Source organism: Ambystoma mexicanum, chromosome 6p, assembly GCF_040938575.1.
Source record: "Ambystoma mexicanum isolate Mex_15411 chromosome 6p, UKY_AmexF1_1, whole genome shotgun sequence".
NCBI classification, from domain to species: domain Eukaryota; kingdom Metazoa; phylum Chordata; class Amphibia; order Caudata; family Ambystomatidae; genus Ambystoma; species Ambystoma mexicanum.
The window spans coordinates 73,077,661-73,100,544 of NC_090935.1; the positions used below are offsets into that span (position 1 = coordinate 73,077,661).

Genomic DNA, 22,884 nt, shown 5'->3' on the forward strand with positions numbered 1-22,884 from the left:
CTATTTGCATGGGTTCCCCGGAGTCTACTCCTTTGGAAGGAGTTGGCGGTTTGGAAAATACTCGAGCATCAAACTTGGAACGATCAGCCTTCCTGTTCTGCAGTCTGTGATCTATTTGAACAACTAAATCTATATAGTCCGAACAATCTTGTGGGGCATTCACTACTTGGGCTAACACATCTTTGAGCTCTCCACGTAGACCTCTATAAAACAGCGTAATCCTTTTGTCCTCAGGCCATTGAGTTTCCACTATCAGTCTGTTGAAAGATGCAATATAAGCCAAAAGGTCTTGATTACCTTGTCGCAACGAAAGAAGCTCATTGTCCAAAGCCTGCCCCTGTGAATGTCTTGCGAAAAGTTTTTCCATACTGAGCTGAAAAGCTTGAAAATCATGGAGGACCGGATCATCTTGATTTACTAGAGGGATCGACCAGTCTGCCGCATTACCACTAAGGTACGAAAGCACGAAAGCTACTTTAGTCTGATCAGTTGGAAATGTTGCTGGCCGGCATAAGAAATGCAACCGACACTGATTGATAAATACTGCAAACCTCTTTGGGTCACCAGAAAATCGTTTGGGCGGAGCCAGAGGTACATTCCCAGGTAGGTTGATCTGCACTGGACTCATAGAGGATGTAGAAGGAAGATTTCCCCCAGATGCGGGTAACGGGGTCTGTCCGGCTTGTGACTGTAGCAATTGCCTAGCGAGATCATCTGTTCGCTCCTTGGAAATAATCAGTTCCCTTTTTAGAGCGTTGGTTTCCTGACGGGCTGCATGCACTTCTGCCCTTAGTTCCCCAAGCAACTGGGCTAGCTGGTCGGTATCCGAGGTTTCCATAGCGCCTGGACGGGGGTTTTGTGGTAGGCTTTGTGTTCTGTAACGCTCACCTGATTCCCGTAGAGGCGCCGGTCTTGACTGGGCGTATACCGTATCTTCTAAGGTGATGTGTAACACACGGCTGGCTCTTTGGGCTGGACCCCTGTGCACTGTATGTCTGACTTGAAGGGTAAGGTGTCTGCAGATAGAAAATATGGGATTAATGAACTGGGTTATTGAATGTCTCTCTCTTCTTCCCTTTCTCTTCTCCTGTAGGACCCCAAAGGTTAACGCGCTCACCTTAGGTAAGTGAACGCCGTGCTCTCCATCTGCTTCGGAGCAGGGTGCTGAAACCAGTTTCCTCACTGGATAAGGGAAGCAGGCCTCTTGACTTCAGAGGACTGCTGTCCGTCGTTTTCTTCACGCACGGTAAGTTTCGAGTAATTCAAATGTCTTTAAAAGTCTTTAGTAATGTTGTATCTTGTATTGCAGGGTTCCGGCGATGGCGAAGATGGAGCCCGTGTGATGAATAGAAGCGCCTTGAAGGACGTAAGTAAGCGCTTGCTGCCTGCTTCACGGCGCGCTCTAACTGTCTTTTTCCCTTGCAGGTATAAGTTCGGAGTGGCTGCAGGGTGCCGGAATACCCACTGGGTTAGATGTGAAAGGAGTAATGGCTCGTGAGTATTTAAGTTCCCCAAAGTCTTTAAACGCACCTTGTTTTATCTTTCAGATGCGGGATGCAGCGCCGAAGGCCTCCGGAGCGTGCGCAGAATTGGTAAGCTTTTGTCTTTCAGATGCCGGAATGCAGTGCGAGGCGTTGATGACAGCCGATGGATCAGGTAAAAGGAGCACTGTCACTGAAGACCGTAATGCTAACCTGTTCTTTCTTGTCTTTATAGGTGTTGCTGAAGACTGGATTCAGGATGGTAAGCCTTTTTCCTTAGGCCCAGGATCAGATGCAGAAGACACGATGAGCGTTCTGCTGCAGAGGATGCAGAATAACACAAAGCAAGATTCATCCATCGGGTGTGGTTTAAATAGCCTCCTGTAGTGCTTAGGTGTCTCCTTCCACAGCCACGCCTAGGAAAGAAAAGAGTCCCTGCTTTCCAGAAGAGTTACAGGGTTCTGAACCTAGGGAGTGGCTCCTGCCCCACCCAACAGGAAAAGTAGTCCCGAACAGAAGAGGATCAGAGGCTCAACTGGCAGGTAAGTAAGCAGCATGGTCTGCCGCAGGTGAGTCCACCCAAGCATTATGAGGCCGGCGCTTCCAGCGCTGGGACTGGGCACATTTATGAGCCTGGCGCCACCGGCGCCAGGACAGAGTCCAAAAGGTCCCAATTGGGACCGGCTGGCGCTCGGAACCTGGGTTATGGGTCTGCTTCCAAGGGAGTTGGGCAAGTCCTGACCTCTTGGAAGCAGAGATCATGACAGAAGGACTCGGAGTTGGTGAACAGGGTATATCTCATTGTTCAAGCATGGATGGCTACACATGGCTTGTGCTTGAACGACGACAAGACGGAGCTGATAATCCTGGGAACACACATAAATACCAAAAAACTAGGCCAGGAATTCTCATCCTTTAATATCGATGGAAATACTATTAGGGTCTCCAAGGAAGTAAAAACCCTTGGTTTCTACTTGGATTCCACACTTTCATTTAATAAACAGCTTAAATCCTTGGCTTCTTCCACCGCCTATCCTGCAAACTTATAAGAGCAGGTAAGCCCTTCCTTTCTAACAATAGCTGCATGATCCTGGCCAGAGCACTTATTCTCTCCAGGATCGACTACTGTAATGCCCTCTACAGTGGTGCTAATAAATCAACCATCCAGAAACTACAAACGTTCCAAAACAACGCCTTGCGAGCAGCGCTTGGCATAAATAAAAGAGCACACATTTCCGCCACCAGACGGCAATACAAATGGCTATTCACAAACCAAAAAATACAATTAAAAATGATCTCCTTGACACACAAAGCTCTCAATAATGCCGCCCCAAGCTACCTCATGAACAAAATACAGAAAAAAACCTCTATCAGACCAACCAGAGCTACCAACACCAACTGCCTAGTAGTACCTAGATTTAAACTAACCACGATTGGTGGCAATAGCTTCCCTGTGAAGGCTGCTAAAACTTGGAATCTATTACCTAACAACTTAAGAGCTGATCAACCTTACCCACTATTTAGAAGGAACGCCATCCAACATTTTATCTCCAATGACCACTAGTCACCGGTCCACGCTATTCCCAGGCACAACACTGATCCCTGTTTTCCTGCTGAATTATGATATGTTACCTGCACCATCTCTTATGCAATTCATGGACTTTTACGACTCTGGTCTTGTATAATTTGTATATTATTTCTGTATCTTGTATAATTTGTATAATATTATTGTATCTTGTATAATTTTGTAACTTTGTAAGCCTCGCATTATCCTACCTGTTGCGCCCTTCTACCCACGGGTCTGGAGCGCATTAGAAATAAAACAAACAAACAAACAAACAAACAAACATATCAGACATTTCCAAAAAGTCCCACTACCAACTGCACCGCATCAGAGGTATTCTACCTTTTCTCACCTTCCCCCAGAGGCTCACTGTCTCCAGAGCCCTGATCTCTTCAGACTGGACTACTGCAACAGTCTCTTTCTCAATCTTCCCACCTCTACAGTTTGACCTCTTAAACTTATCCAGAACAGAACCACAAGCCTTATCCTTGACCTCAAGCCCAGGGACCGCATATCTCCGGTGCTGAAACCCCTCCACTGGCTCCCCATGGCTGCAAGAATCAAGTTAAAGTCTGTCTGCATATTCCTCAAGGCTTTTGGGGCCAGGGCCCCCACTATCTACAACGCTCTCTCCCCAAGCACTCTCCTTTCAGAGCTCTCCGCTCTGCCTCCTCCAACTCTCTGCGGGTGAGCCGGTTTTCCAAACATAGATTTGGGGGTAGATCCTTATCCTCTGCAGGTGCCTCCCTCTGGAACAGCCTACCTGCCTCTCCGTCTTGAGCCGGACCTCCTAAAGTTCTGGAAACTCCTCCAGACATTCCTCCTCTCCTCTTCTTTCTCTCTCCCTCTCCCCTGCTAATCTCTGTTCTCTTCTCTCCTGCTTCCCTCCTTCAGTCAGCTGACTGGTCACCTGGTGAACCTCCAGAGCCTCACAGGTCCCAGGCTTCTCCGCCAGTCCTGCATTTACCTCTGGGCTTTCGCACTCTGCCTGTATTACTGCACTTGGAATATGTTCCATGAGAATGGCACCCACTCTGTACTTAACCCTGACTGCTGCTGGGCCGGGCGCACTTGTCCCCCCTCCCTCGCACTTCTGTTTGCTTATTTGCACGACCTTGAATGTATTAGGCTTAGCATATCTAGATAGCAGATAGCATATCTATCTGTCCTGTCTCCCTCTATCTCCCCTCCAGAGGCACATTGATGAACAACCTTTTGTCTTATATGCTCCCCTACCCCATACCCCCTCACTTCTCTCCCCATTTTTGTCTCGCACTTATTCTAGCAAAAATGCCCTGACCTAGTGTGCTAGTTATTGGTGTTGGATCATTCACTTGTGTATAAGCGCTTTACAAATAAACAAGTACAATTACAATTACAACCAATTCAATATGCCTCCCACTTCCCAAGCTGGGACCAGTGAAGGGCTACTGAAATTCGACTTTGTAACTATTACAATTCCAGATATGATCAACACCCTGACCTCACTGCATCCTCTGGACTATAAACAAATCTTTGCCCCCTTCCTGGTCATGTTAATTATTTCACCATTCAAAAACAACCACGTCCCAGAGTCCATCAAATCATCCACAATTATACCTCTGGTCAAGAAGCTATGGGCAGACCCGAGGGACACAAACAACTTGAGACCAGGAATGAACTGCAACTTTCTGCTGAAAGTATTGGACAAAACAGCAACTGCCCAGCATCAAACATTTGTAGCAGCACATGATATTCTACATCCCAGACAATCTGGCTTTAGGCCATCCTACAGTATGGAAACCGCCCTTCTAGATCTACAAACCCACATGTTGGGCATTATTCACAAGGGTAACCTATGGCTACTTGTCTTACTGGACCTATCAGTGGCGTTAAATCTGTTTCTTAATTTAAGGGATGTTGGGCTATGCAGCCCAGATACTATCAACTGGGTGCAGTCCTTTCTGCCACATCGGACGTCAAGAGACTGCTGGGGAGATGCCACATCCTGCATCACCTATCATCTGCGGTGTCCCCAAGGGGGGCTGTATATCCCCTCTACTTTTTAACCTTTACATCAGGCCCCTGTATGATATCTTAGATGAGTTTAAGGCTCTTTTCACTAACTACACTGATGATGCTCAGCTGGATCATGAACTCTCGGGAGACTACGATCTTGACACAATGAACCTGGACCATATCTACACTCGGATCGAATGCTGGATGAATCACAATTGGATGTGGCTGAACAGGAATAAAACCGAGTTAATGGTTTTTGGCTCATCTCAGACCATGTCTATACTTGAACATAGATGCCAATCTTTCTGGATCCATGACTTTAGTACTCCGGTTTCCAAGAAGGTCAAAACTCTAGGCATCCTTCTGGAGCCCTCTCTAAATCCTGAATCCCAGATTAATCAGACTGTAAAAAACTGCTCGTACTACCTCTGTCTGCTGAAGAACATCTGTCCCTTCCTCTCTGAGGCTAACTATGTTTCTATAGAATGGGCAATAATACTCTCTACACTCGATTATGGTAATGCACTATTGACAGGCATGAATAAAAGGAGCCTGCAAAGACTACAAGTAACACAAAATGATGCAGTGTGCATAATTAAAGGAAAGACTAGACGAGAGCATATCACCAGCAGTCGACAAGATCTGCACTGGCGCCCGGTCCAAACAAATGTTCAATTTAAGGCAGCTGTGCTTGTTCACAGATACCAATATGGTACTATACTAGCCTACCTTAAAAACATGGTCTCTTCATATGAACCAACAAGAATGCTCTACTCTTCGACACAGCCTTGGTCAACAACCCAAGCTTCAAGTGGACTAATGGCCTTGGGAGGTCATTCTCGGTCACCTCAGCTAGGCTTTATAATTCGCTTCCCCTTGATCTAAGAAAACTAGAAGACTGCAAAAGATTCTGCTGACAGTTAAAAACCTTGCTCTTTCAATAAAATTCCTCTGTTTAGACTGAGCTTCAGCTGAATACTTGTCTTTGTCTCTTTGTTGTACTTTTGTGTTTATGTTCATGGTGCCCCTATGCCTGTGGGCTTTTGGCGGCCTATAAATAAATAAATAAATAAATATGTTTCAAGATAGATACACAAAACATATCTGCCCCTTTGTTGTATTGTATAGATACCCCAGAAAATCTTCTGGTTAGAGACCTCATGAGCAAGTTGCGGATGTCGATTGCTTTCACGGAGGAAGGAATGCTCAACTCCAGGTTTGTATCCAGTAAGAGTACCAGCATGTTTTCATGCATGTTATAGTGACAGAGCGATCATGGGCGGGCAGGGTGCCTGTACATTCAACTGTGTTTCTTTACAGGGTAATGGTTTCGTTGAGTTGGGTCCCAGCCATCAAAAATCTGACATGGCTGGTACTGATTACATTTTTGTTTCGGCATGTTGTCCTGCAGGAAGTAACACCAGGCACCAATGTTACGATTATTGTAGAGGCAGTAGTGATGAAGAAGAACAGGGTGGTTCTCTTAGGCACAGATTAGGAATGCAGAGAGTAGCGCACAGTGCTGTGCTTCGATCCAACCTTATTTCAAAGGGACGCGTCTGGTGAGCAATTCTTCAAATACACCAAAGACACAGGAGACATGATCTCTGAGATTGGGGTGCTTTGCCACATAGCGATAGAGCAAAGGGAAATACCACACACCATGCTCATCTTTAGTAATACATAGCCACATTGGAGGGAGGATCTGGGAAAGGTGACAGACCATTTCTGTACAGCAATCCTCATGATATGGGGCTGCTAAAGAGTGTTGGAGAGAGGCGGACAAAGGTATTTACTAGACCATCATAGCATTATTGAAGCAAGGCATAATACAAACTTCTGTGATCCCATGTTACATGGACGTCTACCCTGTGGAGAAAGCAAACGGATCCAGTTGGAGGATGGTTCAGGATTTGCACCCCCTCAATAACATTGTTGAGGCATAATTTCCAGTGATAGGGAATCCTGCTACCATTCTCTGTAACATCACTTCTGGGCCGACCCACTTCATGGTGATTGGTTTAAAAAATGAATTTTTCTCTGTCCCCTTTCACTCTGATTCTCAGTACCTCACAGCATTTATGCATCATGGTCATAGATTTGTGCACACTATGTGGCCCCAGGAGTACTGTGAATCTCTGAGTGGCTTTCACAGGGTGTTTCAAATGGATGTGGGGAATTTACATGTGTCCAGTACCATAATTCAGAACATGGACGATTTGTTAGTCTATAAGCACTTCTGAGGAGCAGTGTTAAGGAGATTCAATAATGCGCTCCACCCTGCTCGCGGAGAAGCGGAACAAAGTGGACAAAGAAAAATTGCAATTCTGCCAGACAGAGGTAGTTTATTTAGGGCAAGTGATATCGCCCACAGGTAAGGTAATGCCAGAGGGAGCCACCACAGTTCAGCCTCGGACAGTCATGGTGAAACAAATGCAGCCATTTTTGGGGCTCTGTATCTATTGTAGATTGTGGATCTTTGAATACTCGAGTTAAATTAGGTCCTTACTGCAGCGCCTTAAAGAAGCGCAGAAAGTGAAGGGTCCGATAGAGCGGTCTGAAGAAATGGCAACTTGCTTTAGGAAACTCAGGGTGGTGATCAGCAATGCTCTGGTCTTGGCGACCCCTAATTACAAGAAACCATTGTATTTGTTTTCGCATTTGAATGGGCAGGTGATGTTGGCAGTCCTGACCCAGCAAACATCGCTAGGCCACAAACCATTAAGCATAGTTTAGTGGACTCCCAGACCCGTGATGCAGGGACAGTTCCCTTGTGAGCAAGCTTTATTGGCAGCAGCTTTTTCAATTCAAAAGTTTTCAACCATTCCTGTGGGTTGCCTGGTGATATCGTACGTGGAGAACGCAGTCTTTGCGATCTTCAAAAAGTCCAAATCGACTTTGATGACCCAAAGAGTTTTGGGATACGAGGTAATTCTATTGAACACATCAAAACATCCAGTGCAGTGTTGCCTAGTCAATCCTGCAACATTTGTACCCAATCCAGCGAAACCTGATGACATTGTTCACGATTGTGCAACCTATGAAGGAGAAGAGGAAGAAAGGATGAATGATGAAGAGGATGCCTTGGAGGGAGTTGAGGTGCTTTTTGTTGATTAATCAAGACACTGGTGAAAGGCATATGGGTGCAGCCGTTGTGGGCTTTTTGGAGGGGAAGTATCGGTCAGGCTGAAGAGACGGCTGCCTTCGCATTACTAAATAGAAGTGGCATAACTAGTGGCACTTATAGAGTCACTGAAAATGAGTAAGGTGAAGACAGTCACTAGTTATTCTGACTCTGCGCATGTCACCTCCACTCACTGTTCATGGTAATCAAGGTGGCAGAGAATAGGGTTTAGGAGTTCTGACTGGACCCTGTCCAGCATGCTGCACTGTTGTCCAGAATAATTGAAGCATTAACCCTGTCCACAGAGGTAGGCTTAGTTAAATGCGCTTGCACACTAACCACACTAATCCAATAGCCCTCGGAAAGTATGCCGCAGACAAGGCAGAGATGGAAGCAGTGTACTTAGCATTTACAGATTTCAGAAAATGGAAACCATGCCCCAGCAGGTACAGTTGCCAGCCCCATGCACTGCAGTCCCACTGCTTCAAATCCTTGCGATGAAAGGAAAATCTCCCAGAGAAGAACAGTAGCTCTGACAAAACAGAGGATGTGTTCTTTCACATACAGATTTGCTGTGAAGACAGGAGTTGGCGGGAAAGGTACTAATACCTGTACAATGCATCCTTGGGCTCTAGAGCAACTACATTACCCATTGCACACTTTTCAATACCAAATTGCAGCAAAGCTCCAGGAAAACTGGTTTATACTGAACCTCCAGAACAGTTAAGTAGATTCATAGGAAATTGTGTAGTTAGTAAAGAATTCAATCCTGGACAAACCATCAGGTCAGTAAGAGGAGTCTTGCATAGGCCTTCTGGGCCTTTCAGGGAGCTCCATATAGACTCTGTGAACATGATTACGAGGTGCAAGAATCATCGGTTCCTCATTGTAATTATTTGTACATTCTCCCGGTGTCTTGAGGTTGGTCCCTGCATACATCCTGATGCTAAATCTGCAGCAAGATTTCTGGTTAGGGAGGTGTTTCCACAGTGGGGAATTTGCGAGGTCTTAAAATTTCGACAATAAAACACACTTTTTGAATGCCTTGTTCACAGAAATTACTTCGCTTTTAGAAATAAAGCACAGTTTGTGCATGGTATACCACCTGCAGGCCAATGGGATCATGGAAAGAGCTGGATCCACGTCTATCGGTGACGTCTTCTTGCCTCCAGCGTCACAGCCGTCGGAGTTGCATAAATATCTCAGTACGACCCATGGAAATGGCGCTCTATCCAATGGTGTACGAAGGTCGGGATGAAAACCTCGTCTCTCGGGAGCAGTTGTTACTTGTGCTCATCATCAGATTCCTTGCTGCTTTCTCCTGTAGTCTGTTGGTGAGAAGACACAACCTGTGAACATATAATCTTGACACTTTTGGTTAAAGCACTAAGGTAATCCCTAACCTCCACTTCTAGGACCTCTGCCTTATTGTGTGCATCTGATGCAGTGTGTGCAGGTGAGAGAGTTGCGTGTAACCTATGCCCTGTCACAATCTCATGGGGGCTCAAGTGGTGTTCCTTTCCTGGCTGATTTCTCAAGTAAAACAGTGCTAGGGGCAGACAATAGTACCATGAATTATTTTAATCATGGCATTTCTTCGCCAACAAGGCCTTAATGACCGTGTTTAATCTTTCCATCCCTTTCAACCCCTCTACGTTATGCCCCCCCTACTACAGGTTACAGTCCCAAATCCATTGTATTCGAACAACGTGTCCTAGCTGGATTAACTGCCATGGAATCAGAAATAGCACAGATAAAGGTTTTCCATAATTTGAGTAATTTAAGTAAAAAAGAACAAGAAGCAATTGCATCTTTAAGATCAAATCACAATGTGATTATTAGGAAAGCCGATAAAGGAGGTGCCATTGTACTTCTGGATCGGAGCAACTATATAAAGGAATGTAAAAAACAACTAAGTGACAGGTCATTTTATAACGAAATCAATGAAGATCCTACAGAATTTTTGAGGTTACTGATAAAAAACAAAGTGGAAAAAGCCAAACAACGGACATGGATCACGATTAAAGAAGCAGAATATTTAACAACTAGACAGCATTCCGCAATTTTATGTCTTAGCTAAAATCCATAAAATGTTAGATAATCCGCCAGGTAGGATCTTTCGTAGAACCATTGGCAAACTTTGCAGACCATTTTTTGAAAGGATACATTACAGAGATGCCGTCTTATATAAAGAACACCACAAGCATTATTAAGTTGATAGAAGGTCGCCAGTTCAACTATCATACTGAGATCTTAGTGCCGCTAGACGTTGTATCATTTTACACCAAAATCCCACAGCAGGCGACGCTGCAGATGATAGAAGAACTATTGTTATCAAAGCGAGATAGTGGAGTCATGCCAAATTCATTCATTCTATGGTGTACTGAAATGGCACTCACTGAGAACTATTTCCAATTTAACAACAAGTTTTATAAACAAATACATGGTACTGCGATGGGGTCAGCAGTAGCAACCATCTTGGTAAATCTTTACGTGGAAATGTTAGAAAGTAACAAAATGTTAACAACTTCTAACCCCTATGACAAATATATACCACAGTGGAAATGATACACTGATGATGTGTTTCTACTATGGCAAGGTGATGATGCAAGTCTAAGTACATTTTTTACATGGCTAAATACATTAAACCCGTACTTACAATTTACACTTACGAAAAGGAATACAGAAGTGAACGTCCTAGAGACAACAATTTATGACGACATCCAAGAAGGCATATTGAACGTAAGACCATTTCATGAAGCGACTGACAAAAACTCATTGTTGGCCTTTGGGAGTTTCCACCCAAGACATGTCCGCGAGAACCTTCCAATTGGACAATATTTAAGACTAAAACCGAACAGGACCACTCTTGGAGATTTTGATAAAGAAGAAAAGACACTAAGTAAAATCCTAACAAAACAAGGTTATCCACATACATGTGTCAATGATGTATTAAAAAGACCATTTAATAACAACTGGGAAAGCCTATTAGAGTATAAATCAAAAGAAAAAGACACAGAAAAAATGGTGTTTGTTAGTACTTACAACCCCATGTCCAATCGAGTCCAACGGATAGTGAAGTAGAATTGGCATATACTATCTAAAGGAAAGAACCCGGTTTCTCCTCCTAGATGTGCTTTCAAGAGAAGTAAAAATGTTAAAGCGCGTTTAATAAAGAGCAACGTGTATGAACCAAGTATATGCCAAAAGACAATTACAGAATCATGGGGCCTTAAGAAATTTAATGGACATAATGCCTGTGGTAACTGCAGATGTTGCAGTCAAACCACTAAAACTACCACTCTCAATTTAGGACTCAGGACACTGTGGCAACAGATAACATGAACAAACTGCAACACAGCATGGGTAATTTATGCCATCTGGTGCCCATGTGACAGGCTCTACATAGGGAAGACTGAGAGACCAGTGAAAGTATGCATTGGTGAACATAAGAGCTGTATCAGGAATCAGACACTAACAGCACCAATGGTTGGCCATTTTGCGAGCGCAGGACACTCGTGTAATGACATTAGATGGTCATTCAAAACAGGCTCTCAAGGGAAGAGATGTGCTAAATTTTCCTGACAAAAAGTCAGGAATGGGGTCTTAATGTATCAATGGACTTGAATTTAGTCAGCTGAAACTATTTTGATTGCATGCACTGGATCGCTAATAATGTTCACGTTGTGAAGACCAGAGCTCTCTGAGCAGACATTTTGGGAGCAGGTACTATGAGGGCCTGGATTAAATTAGAACGGACATCTTCACGATTAGCAGCTCACTATAAACAGAGAGATCTTGTAATTCACCATGCTTCCCCCCCCCCCCCCCGATGCACGGGATCAAGTACGTGATTTGCCACTTTAACTACTGTATGTTGTGACAGACACATTTTGCCTGCAGTGTAGACAGCAGAGTTGGGGATTCACGGAAAACTACATTTCCCGTGAGAACCAGGAAGTGCAATTAAGATCACATGACTCATGTAGCACGTGACGGACGTTATGCACATCTTTATCGCCAGATACTGAAACGCTGTACTACAGTGATTGAGACATTGGCGTTGCAGATCCGGAAACACAAAAGGAATACTTGCAGTGTGCATGTTTTGCAAAATCTATTATCGCACGACCATCAGGTGATTTAACAATAAGGTCGACGCGGTTGATGTTTTCTCACATTGTATTGTGTGTGTGTCTATTTCAGTTAAGTAATATCCGTTCCACCGTTTAACATCGGCAAACAAACGGACTCCCTAACGTCCCCGACGCAAGTGGGAATTTGAAGTACACTATTCAAGAAGAGTCGACGGAAGAGCCATATAACTCATTTGAAGAGTTAAAATAAGTGAGTACCGGCAACCGAGCAGCTAATATATTGTAATCACTTGAATTCTGCATTGTTGAATCCAAGCATGTTTATGCATCACAGAGTGGCTACTACTGAATAGGTGATTCCACTAACTGGATGCAGGAAGCACAGCAAGGGAGTAGAGGACCCAGGGTTATGGGCGCTCGCTGTATGTGCATCTTTCTCACTTATAAAACACGTGGAACAAAAGAATCCTACACCAAAGCATGCCCTGTTCCCGGAATGAGCCCTAAAAATTCATGGCAGGTATTAAGCCTTGACAGACACGTGCTATACTTATGCGCTTATACATTTCTATTGAAGCGCAACATTACTACTCCACAGAACATGGGTAAACTTGAACAATCCCAGTTCTCAGTGCAAGAACCGTGATTACTTTTCGCCAAGAGTGGAGAACCATATAATTCACAGAACGGTCCATCCACCACGTGTTGAATACACTCTTGTATGATAAGACGATTCCTAGTCTCGCATTGTACTGACTGATAAGTTTGATATTATGAGTTTGCTGCTTTTGCCGTAAGAACGAAAATGTGTGGGGATCCACTAAATGTCTAGTTTATTTCTCTATGCCCCTCAGGTCATAATTGGGACAGCAGAATAAATCTGCTAATGCTCCACTGACTGAGTCAAATCAGAAACTCAGGTAAGTGTGAGAGCCGTTTCAGTTAGCTATCATTAGAGTTTAACTCAATGATTAGTGAAGAAAGATTAGTAGCCACATCACGACCTCTAAAGTGCTGTGTTTATTCCTCCCCTGCCCTTTCCTGCAGAGCACCACAAAGGAAGGAATAGTTATTCCCAAATCGAGATTTATCATGGAATAGGAACTCCAGTTACATAGCTACCCTGCAAATAATCCCCTGAAGAATTTCCTCAGAACAAGCTATTTTTTGCCTTTTATGGGATAGAAACATTTTGGGCTTCATTAGAACATTAGTATATTGCACACTTTTTAACTAGTGTGTCTTTTAAATTCCTTATTGCACCAGTTATTTCTTTACAGTTTGTGAGCACAGTTTTGTGATGTAATTGTTATGTTATGTTTTATTTACTGTACTGTATTTTCTTTTGCAGTGATTAGGAAGCAGCCATTTGCATTATGTTCTGTTTATAGCTTGTTGTCTCGGGTGTAGCTAAAACTGTGAATCTCAATATCGTAGGTGTATTAACTAGATCTGTTTACCAACATTAGTTGTTTGACACAACTTTTAAAAATGTACCTATTGGTCTAAAATAAACTGCAGGAAATAGTTAATGAAAGTTTATAGTGATTATTGCATTTTGTAATCACTCACAGAATATCTGCCCTCCCTATGTGCAGGCTCTGCTGAAACGAAGAGTGTAAGTGCAACCCGTCCCATTGTTTGTTCTCTTAAATGTGAACAGTGGCAGAATACTTTCTGTAACTTAGATATATAATTCTGAGTGAGGATCCCCCCATCTGGGCAACCTGTAAGGGAAAAGTTAGGGAGTAACTTATGTTGTCTTTTACAGCCCAGTCCAATAAAGTTAAATAAATTATGCTTTCTTTCAAAAGAATCTACCAACCGAAAGTACCTAGGAGGCTGCAGCAGAACAGGATTCAAGACACATTTTTGACCTCAGGCAGACTCCTGAGGCTAGAAGATGCTCTTCCTAGTCACAGTTCCTTTGGTGCAATGGCTGGCGAAGTGGCAGAGTTTCTCGGTTTCACTCGACGATTCAATCCGAGGGATGGACTCCCCCCTGGAAGAAGGAGCTACTGGGATGTTGAGTCTGCAAGAACAATGGAATCCAAGTCTCTCTGAAGTACTGTAATTCGGCTCTTTGTGGTGATCTCCTCTCCAGGGGTTTCAATTGTATTTTCAGATGTGCCATGCATGTCAAAAGAGTAGTCATTTAGATTAGAATGTTTTAATGGAGCCAGTAAGCCGGGGCAATGAGATATCTATTGCCAGTTCAAAGAGAACCTGTTTACTCAGCTTTTCCCCATATTGTTAAAGTATCCATGCGATTATGTTTAATGTGAAATGGCTCAGGCCAGTTGTTACTAGTAATGAATTATATTTGCACACACATGTTTAACTCTTTGATTATGTCATGACCTGCCATGGATGTAACCCAAGAATGGGTGTGTTATGAATATGATCTGAAGATGGTAGTTAAGATAACAAGTGACCAATGAGAATGGATGAATTGGAGAAAGATGGGATGTCTTTGTAGATGTTTTGTCCAATCACATGTCGGGGTTAGGGGGGTAGATTGTAATACAATATATGGGGGGGTTTTAATGGTTGCAAAAATGTGTATAATGTGTCAACGTATGTGGTTTGACAAGACTTGGGTTAGTTTAGCTCAATAGAGTCAGCTAACTGCTCCCCAGACGACTGGACAATAAACTTGTTTCACGTACAAAACGTGCACTTGATTCTTAGGAGTTGGGCTGCTTTGGGTCAAGGTGATTAGGGGCCTGCCTAATGCTCATACTCAGGCCCATAGTGTTATGACTTGAGAAACCTCAAATGGGGGGTTTGTTATGTGTGATTATTGCACCTTCACTGTTAAAGGTAAATGGTTACTTTCCACCCTGCTTTTTATTGAGAAATGTATTCTTTGAGGGTACAGATAGCAATCCACGATGTGTGGACAGTGTGTCTTCTGCTTGCTAACTTACAAACACTCTTTTGGACTTCCAGTGCTGCTGAAAGGAGTCTTTCTTCTATTGCTTTTTTCTGCATGGAGAGTGACCCACTCTACAAATACTCAACAGCAGCGCAGAGAACGCGCAGTGTGTGGGCAGTGTGTCTTGTGCTTGCTAATTTGCAAGACACTCTTTTGGACTTCCAGTGCTGCTAAACGTAATCTTTCTTCTATTGCTTTTATTCTGCCTGGAGGCGGACTCACTATACAAATACTCACCTGCAGCGCGAAGGGCGCACAGTGTGTGGGCAGTGTGTCTTGTGTCCTGTGTCGATTGGGGAGTTGGTGTTGGCGTTTGGCTTCTGAAGGGGCTGAGAATTGAGTCCCTCTTTTCCTTTGCTTTGCCTGAAGTCATTTCAGGATGTTGCTAGACTTCAGGAAGTCTCACCCTCATGCCTACAAACACAATCAAAGGTGAGTGCCTCTTCCCCACATGAACATATGGCTCTAAACACAATATGTGAGGGCCAGATGGCAGCGCACATTTCCTCTGGCATTCATACTGGAAACCTGATTACGTCTGTGATCCCAGTCACCTCATATCCCACCCCTCTGTTGGAAAACTCAGGGAATGGCGGAGGTTTGGACACAGTGCTATTGGAGAGCAGTGGTAACCTCTGGAATTCTGCTACACCCGACCACCTTGAAAATGATATGGCTTCCATGCACCCCCCCGCCCTTTAACGTGGACTTGGCAATTTCGATGGGTCTCGGATTGACTTTGGAGCAATTTGCTGGCCACAGCATTGTGCTGTGTCCACCCCATTTCATGGCCACCATGCAAGTTCTTCGTAGGGTGATAAATCAACAATGGATAGCTTCCAGCACCCTGTTCCCCTGACCCACAGAACTCACCATTTGATTTCTAAGGTGTGGTGGGGCCATGACATTGAGGAATTATATATGAAAATTGAAAGCTATAAAAAGGCTGGTACGGGTGGGGCCACTTCCTTTCCATCAGACCTGCCTGTCTCGGAGTATTTATCTGGGGCCCCAGAGGTGCAGGGACGCTGTCTATCTAACTTATTCCAGTTGGAAAGTTTGCTTACTGGAGAGGAATCGTATTCACCTTCACAACAGGACTGCTCATTTTTTTCTCCTGGCGAATCAGGAAATGAGTCTTTGATCAGACTGGCAAAAGAAAAGACACTTACGAGCTGGAGGCCCGCCATTCTGATGCAGCATTTCTTCAATTGCAGAACAACATTATGGCCGCCCTAACCATCTCGTCGGCTCCCTTTCCCAAGCTTTGTAAGCCTCTAAATGATACCTTGAAAGATCAGTCTACCCTGCTGGCAATGATGCACTCGAAATGAACCTACTTAACTTAGTGCACAATAGGCTGGACAAAGAAGCTGAAACCTCTCTAGCATGGCAAAACAGGCTATGTGACTTGGCTAGGCGCGAGGAGTTTGACAAAAATACTTTTATGGCAGCCCTCATAGAAGACTGAAAGTGGATAAAATCATATCATAAAGCCTCAACTATGCCTTGCCCAAAAATGTCTGAAACAGTGGGTGGCCAGCGTCAAGTTTCATCAAAGCATCAGGTTGATGCAAGAGCGGTAGCCGCCGGCACTGCTATCCTAGCCAAACCGGCAGCCACATTAGATTTGGATCCTTCTGGAGTAGCTATTGATCTGACATCTGGCGGCCCCTACCTTAGAAGCTGCTGAGATTTGTTTGGATAATCTACTTGTCTCCAACAAGTATAAATTAGACTTACATCAGTCACAGGTTGTGGACCTATTGAGTTGCATGGCTTGCTACGACCCATGGAACCCTTGGTACCTGTTTCCTCGAAATCTTTTACACTATTCAAAACATTATCCGGAATGGCTTCGGAGAAGCCCAAAATCAAACTCACTTGCCAACAACAGAAAAAATCACAACTGAATAGGCCCAAGTCCAGTGGGTCAAGAGCAATCTTAAGAAACCTAAAGACTCGCCCTAAGAGTCCATTGATTGACCGAAGGAGGAAGGGGACACATCAAATCCTGATCACCACTGTGAAAACGGCTGAGGTGCGCCCCTCTCTTTATTCAGGGCATCCTATTGATGGTTGTGATATTGGAACTCTAGATGATAAAGGTGTGTCAGCTTCTTAGAAAACATCAGTGTCTATGGCGAAGATGGCATGTGTGATGACCGAGTTTCTGAGGTCCCTAGGATTGTGATGCAGGATGGTAGTTTGACAGCCCCAGGAGGACGACCTGTGTAGGTCTCCCCGGTCAAATTGGGGGCAACTGAAAGTGTTGACTTGAACTCGCCCCCTTTCAGACCCTGGAACAAAAAAGTGGTGACTCTGCCTTCCAAGTCCCAGAGACCTGCTTTTTATGCAGTTTTCCCCCATTCACACAGCAGGGTGGCTGTTCTGGCGGGACAGTCACCTAGCCAATCAAACAGGAGTGTGACTTGGGTTTCCAAGGAGACCCTGTGCAGGGGGCCTAAACCCCCTCCCTCACATTCAGCCCACCCAGACTCTCAGGCACCAAAGTAGGGCTTCTGAGCAGGAGCCCGCAAAAGGATGGCGAACAAAGGAACCAAACCTTGTTTGGCGCGCAGAGTAAAACACGAGAAATACCTTTACAAAAAGAAATGCCAAATAAACCCAGCCGGAACCAACTAAAATTAGATGGGGTCCAGCGGATTAAAGTTCGAGGCTACTAACTTAGCCTAAAACAATACCAATGCTATTTTCATAGATCGCGGTGGGAAACAAATGGTAGATACCACTGCCACCAGCCAAATCTTAAAGAAAGGGGAACAAAATAATGTTGCATGAGAAACAGACAAAATAGATAACTATTAACCCTTTCCAGTACTCTGTGGAAGATAGTTTATACTGGGTCTGTGAATTTAAAAAGACTAATAAAGTCAATGGCAACTTTATATGTTCTGGGAGACAGTAGTCAGTCCCAGAAAATGGAGTTTAGAGTGGGAAGTCTAAAAAAAACAACCCTGTGTCACTGCACTAAAGGTGCTGTGTGCCACACAGTAAAAAGATGATGCCTATGGAGTAGGTGAGACTCCATAGTCTATGAACACAAAAACATAACACACACAGCAAAACACATGTAAGAGTGGGAAAAAAGGCTCACACTCTTACCAGGTGAAAAAAAAAAGAAATCCTAGAAATCCAGCAAAGCTGCTGAGGGACTCAGTAGGTAAGAAGGGAAATTAGCCATTCTGGAGAATTCTCCTTAACATCACTCTCTGTAGCTGCATCTCACACTGTGTAACTGTCTGTTTGTCGTAACATGTAAGTTGTGCGCCCAGATGACCTCGGGCTTGGTGCGCATACAAATAAATAAACTAAACTAAACTAAACTATGGACGTGGCTGCCAAGATTGCACATATATAAAGGGCCCAATTGTGCACAATGGGTTAATACGTGTCTGGCGGTTTCACTTTTGCCTGTCTTCCCACAGATACGCAGTGCCGCTTCTCCACAGCAAGGCCCATCTCTGGTCCCAGTACAGATAGCACAGGGAGTTGATGTATACAGAGATTCAGTATGAATTGTCTAACTTTGGGATCGGGACACAATGACAGATAATGCTGGGCCTTACTGTAATGATGGACCACATGAGATACGGCATCATAGCCCTTCAACTTCGTGAGATGGTTATAGTTGTTACACCAATCCCACTTATAAAATGTCCTCTCAAAGGACTTTTTCAAATTAACATAGGGAGTATCTATGCTGAAATCCGGGTCCAATGTATATTTTCAAAGAGGGTGTCATTCATTAGAACCCCTAAGTACGGCTTCCGAGTCGTAACCTTTGCCCATAGCTGATAATAGATTACACGCAGCGCCAGCCCTAGATTTTAGGTAAAAACAGCCTCTTGCATGAAGTGCCATTCCTCGGAGTGAGGTTATCCCCAATTCCAGATGCAGATATTCCATTGAGCATGAAGGGCCGAAACCCAGAACTGAGCGCCAAAAAATCCTTTCAAGTCTGTTTAACCAATAAAGTTCTTGCATGGCAAGAGACTCAAGGCCATATTACACGTCCTCTGGTAGCCAGATTCTTGGGTGCGTGGCTGTATTACGCTGTTATGGTTGTTGCCTGCTCCGAGACTTTTGGGTGCATGTGTGGAGGCCATGGACCCAAGAGTCTGCGCACTGGCTGCAAGTAGTGTAATAATATGTGTACCGAAGTGGACAGGCCCTTTGGTAGCTGGCTTAAATGTGTGGGCTGTGGGCACTAGCCAGATTCTTGGGTGCATGGCTGTATTATGCTGTTATGGTTGTTGCCTGCTCCTAGACTTTTGGGTGCATGGCTGGAGGCTGTGGATGCACACGTTTGTGCACTGGCTGCAAGTAGTGTAATAGTATGTGTACAGAAATGAATAGGGCTTATGGTGGTTGTGTCCAACCAATAGACTTTTTGGTGCATGGGTGCAGGCCAAGAGTCTGTGCACTGTCTGCAAGTAGTGTAATAATGTGTGTACAGAAGTGGATAGCGCTTCTGGCGGCTGGCTTATGTTTGTGGATGTTAGGCACTGGCCAGATTCTTTGGGGCATGGCTTTATTATGCAGTGGTGGTTGTGGCTTGCTTTACACTTTTGGGTGCATGGCCAAAGGCCATCTACCTAAGAGTCTGTGCACTGGCTGCAAGTAGTGTAATAGTATGTTTACATAAATGCACAGGGCCTTGGGTGGCTGGATTATGTGTGTAGGTTGGGGTTACTGGCTATATTCTCGGGTGCCTAGCTGTATTATGTTGTGGTGGTTGTGGCCTACCCCTAGACTTTTGGGTGAATGGCTTGTGGCCATGGATCCAAGAGTCTGTGCACTGGCTCAAGTAGGGTAATTGTGTGTGTACAGAATTGAACATGGTCTGTGGTGGTTGTGGCCAGCCACTAGACTCTTGGTGCATGGCCGGAGGCATGGACCCAAGAGTTTGCCCACTGGCTGTAAGTAGTGTAATAGTATGTGTAGAGAAATGGAGAGGAGCTCGGGTGGCTGGATTATGTGCGTGGGTTTTGACCACTGGCCAGATTCTTGGGTGAATGGCCATATTATGCTGTGGTGCCGAAGCATTGCACAAACATGTGTAGTGAAATGCCATTTGGCCATTACAAAGAAGCATGACAGCAACAACTGTATGTTGTTGAGGCTCTGCATAATTTCGGGAAGAAAGTGACAGAATACCATTGATGTGGAAATAGCAAATTTGAATATTGTGCCACTGATGCACACAGTTTGTTTGTTGAATGTGGAAATGCAGGAGAAATCTTTGTTTCATTGTCTGTGATAAAAAAAAAAACATAACATGTTAGAGGAGGTACTTTATAATGTTGTATTGTACACAATTCCAGACATTGATGTACTTTGTGGACCCTCATAATTAGTACATTACAAGATTTATGCTTCAAACAAGTGTACTGTGCAATGTGCTCAGTTCCTGTGTTTGGTTGTATAATCTTTGGGTATGTGGGAACAAAAATCCATACAGGATAAAAAAAAACCCTAGTACATTTATTTCATGTTATGTGTCAAACTATGTTTCATTGAAGTGCGCAGCACTTGCAGGAATGTTTAAGGTGCACATCTATGTGGCTTTGCTGTTACAAGCACTGGTGTAGTAGGAGGAATTGTAATGGTGTATGTGTTTTGCTTTTTGGAAGTGGTGGTGGTATGGTTGCAGTTGGATACCAGTTGACATATTTTAACTATTTATCTGTTTCTACTTTTTACTCTATCCGTTTATGCAGTTTGATTCCTGTTGGTGTATTGTAAGTACTTTACTATTGAAAAAAATCAATATTGCAGTATTGTGGGGCAGTTAGATACTTGTTGGCGTATTCTAACTGTTGCTAGTTTCACAGTTATTGAGGGTATTTTTTGTAGCAGTTTCATTGTTGAAGGTGGATGTTAGCAGGTGGACTGCTGGAAGTGACACTGTAGGACTGTGGGTGTACTGAGATAGCAGTTGGTGTATTCTCCCTGTTGATAGTTTGCGAGTCTTGCAGGGCATCTTCAGAAGAACTTTTATTTTTTCAGGTGGATTTTAACTTTTGTAGTAATCGGAAGTAATATTGTATTATTATGGTTGCAGTTCGATACCAGTTGGCGTATTCTAACTGTTCACAGTTTCACAGTTTTGCAGGGTTTGTTTTGAAGCTGCTTCAGTCCTGATGGCTGATTTTATTGTCAGGTGACATTGTAGTATTATGGGTGCAGTTAGATGGTAGTTGCCATATTCATTGCAGAGGTATGGGCACAGTTAGAGAGCAGTTGGCTTATTGTAACAGTTGGTAGTGTTACAGGTTAGTTAAGATAGTTTGTAGACCCTCACACCCAGTACTTTTTAAGTACTATGCGTGAAACAATATGTGTGTGTGTTTTCCACAGTTGTTGTTTCTGTGTGTATAATCACTGGATCATAGGGGTTGTTACAGTTTCACAGGCTAGAAGGGTATTTTTTGTTTACAGTTACATACATGTTGGTGGCTATTGAGTAGTAGGATATACTATTTTTATAGGTCAGTCAGCACATTTTGGTTTCAGGAATATTAAGTAGGCATTTGCTAAATTTACTGGTAATCTCTGCTTCTGCGTAATGGAAGTATCATTATATTCAAACCACCCACATTTGTTTTAATGTATGCAATATAGTGACCTCTACTGGCTGAGGCATCTGTGGGGTAGATTATGCCTACTGTTGTGAAGGCTTTCTTGCTAAGTGATGCTTGCCTTTATGTGAAGCTAGTAAGATTGCAGTTGTTTTTGGTACCATCTGTGTTGTATCTTAAAAGCATTACTATGACATATTGGCTATCCGACTGTATGTGTAAGGTGGAATGATTGTCTGAATTGCAAACAGTGCATAATATTCCATGATGTGCATTGTGCACCAGCTGCTGAAATGGAATGGATTCACAATTAGGTATATATACATACACAAAGCGTTCATTAGGGATGTCCTCCTGTGCCACGTGGCTGCCGAGAGTGCATGTGTGTTTCCACATATATGAAATCTGGAAGAGTTCATTTATAGGTATGTCTTTACTTTCCAGCACTTGCAGTAAGTACATTAGACATTTTTGTGGATCTTCTTGTGTGTTTATGGTGAATCTCACCATTCCCGCACAGTAGTCTAATTCCTGCCTTTTTACCTGAGACACTGCAAGTGTTGTCAGGATTGTTTGTTGCATGTCTATGAAGGAGGAGCATTTGCAAACACAACTGGTCTCTACCATTTAAGTAAATTGTTTGAACAATTGGTGGTAATTGGAACAGAATATTTATTGCTACATTTGCATAGAAATGTACACCAGTTGTTTGGAAAATTTGAATGGACCTGAGAGTTCTGCATCTGAGTCATTTGCTGAGGGCCGCTTGTTATTTTGCTATTTGATGGAGTAGCAGTTGTCTTCAATTTTTTTAGTAGTACTGTTGGGAGATCTCTTATAAGTTCTGTTTGCATTCATTTTCTTTTAACCAGTTTTCTTTTTTGAGGAACAGGGTACATATCGAAATGGGGTGGGGTGTGTAGAGTGTACATAGTCTGTTGTACTCTATGATGCAAGAAATGTCAGGCAGAGAAAACTGTTCTCTATGTATATACATGACTTTGAAAGGAAGGAATTGGGCTGTTGAGCGTCCTATCCTTTTAACTTTTGAAAGTGTGTCAAAGTGGATGTTGACAA

General features: G+C 43.7%; 1 protein-coding gene across 1 annotated transcript in view; it reads left to right on the forward strand.

Annotated features, from left to right (window-relative positions):
• LOC138510667 (vomeronasal type-2 receptor 26-like) overlaps nucleotides 1–22,884 on the forward strand; it is a 425,236-nt gene that overhangs the window by 126,412 nt on the left and 275,940 nt on the right. Inside the window, exon 6 of the mRNA XM_069626449.1 lies at nucleotides 5,106–5,448. Coding sequence (XP_069482550.1) covers nucleotides 5,106–5,448 — 343 coding nt within the window. The remainder of the gene's footprint in view (nucleotides 1–5,105; nucleotides 5,449–22,884) is intronic.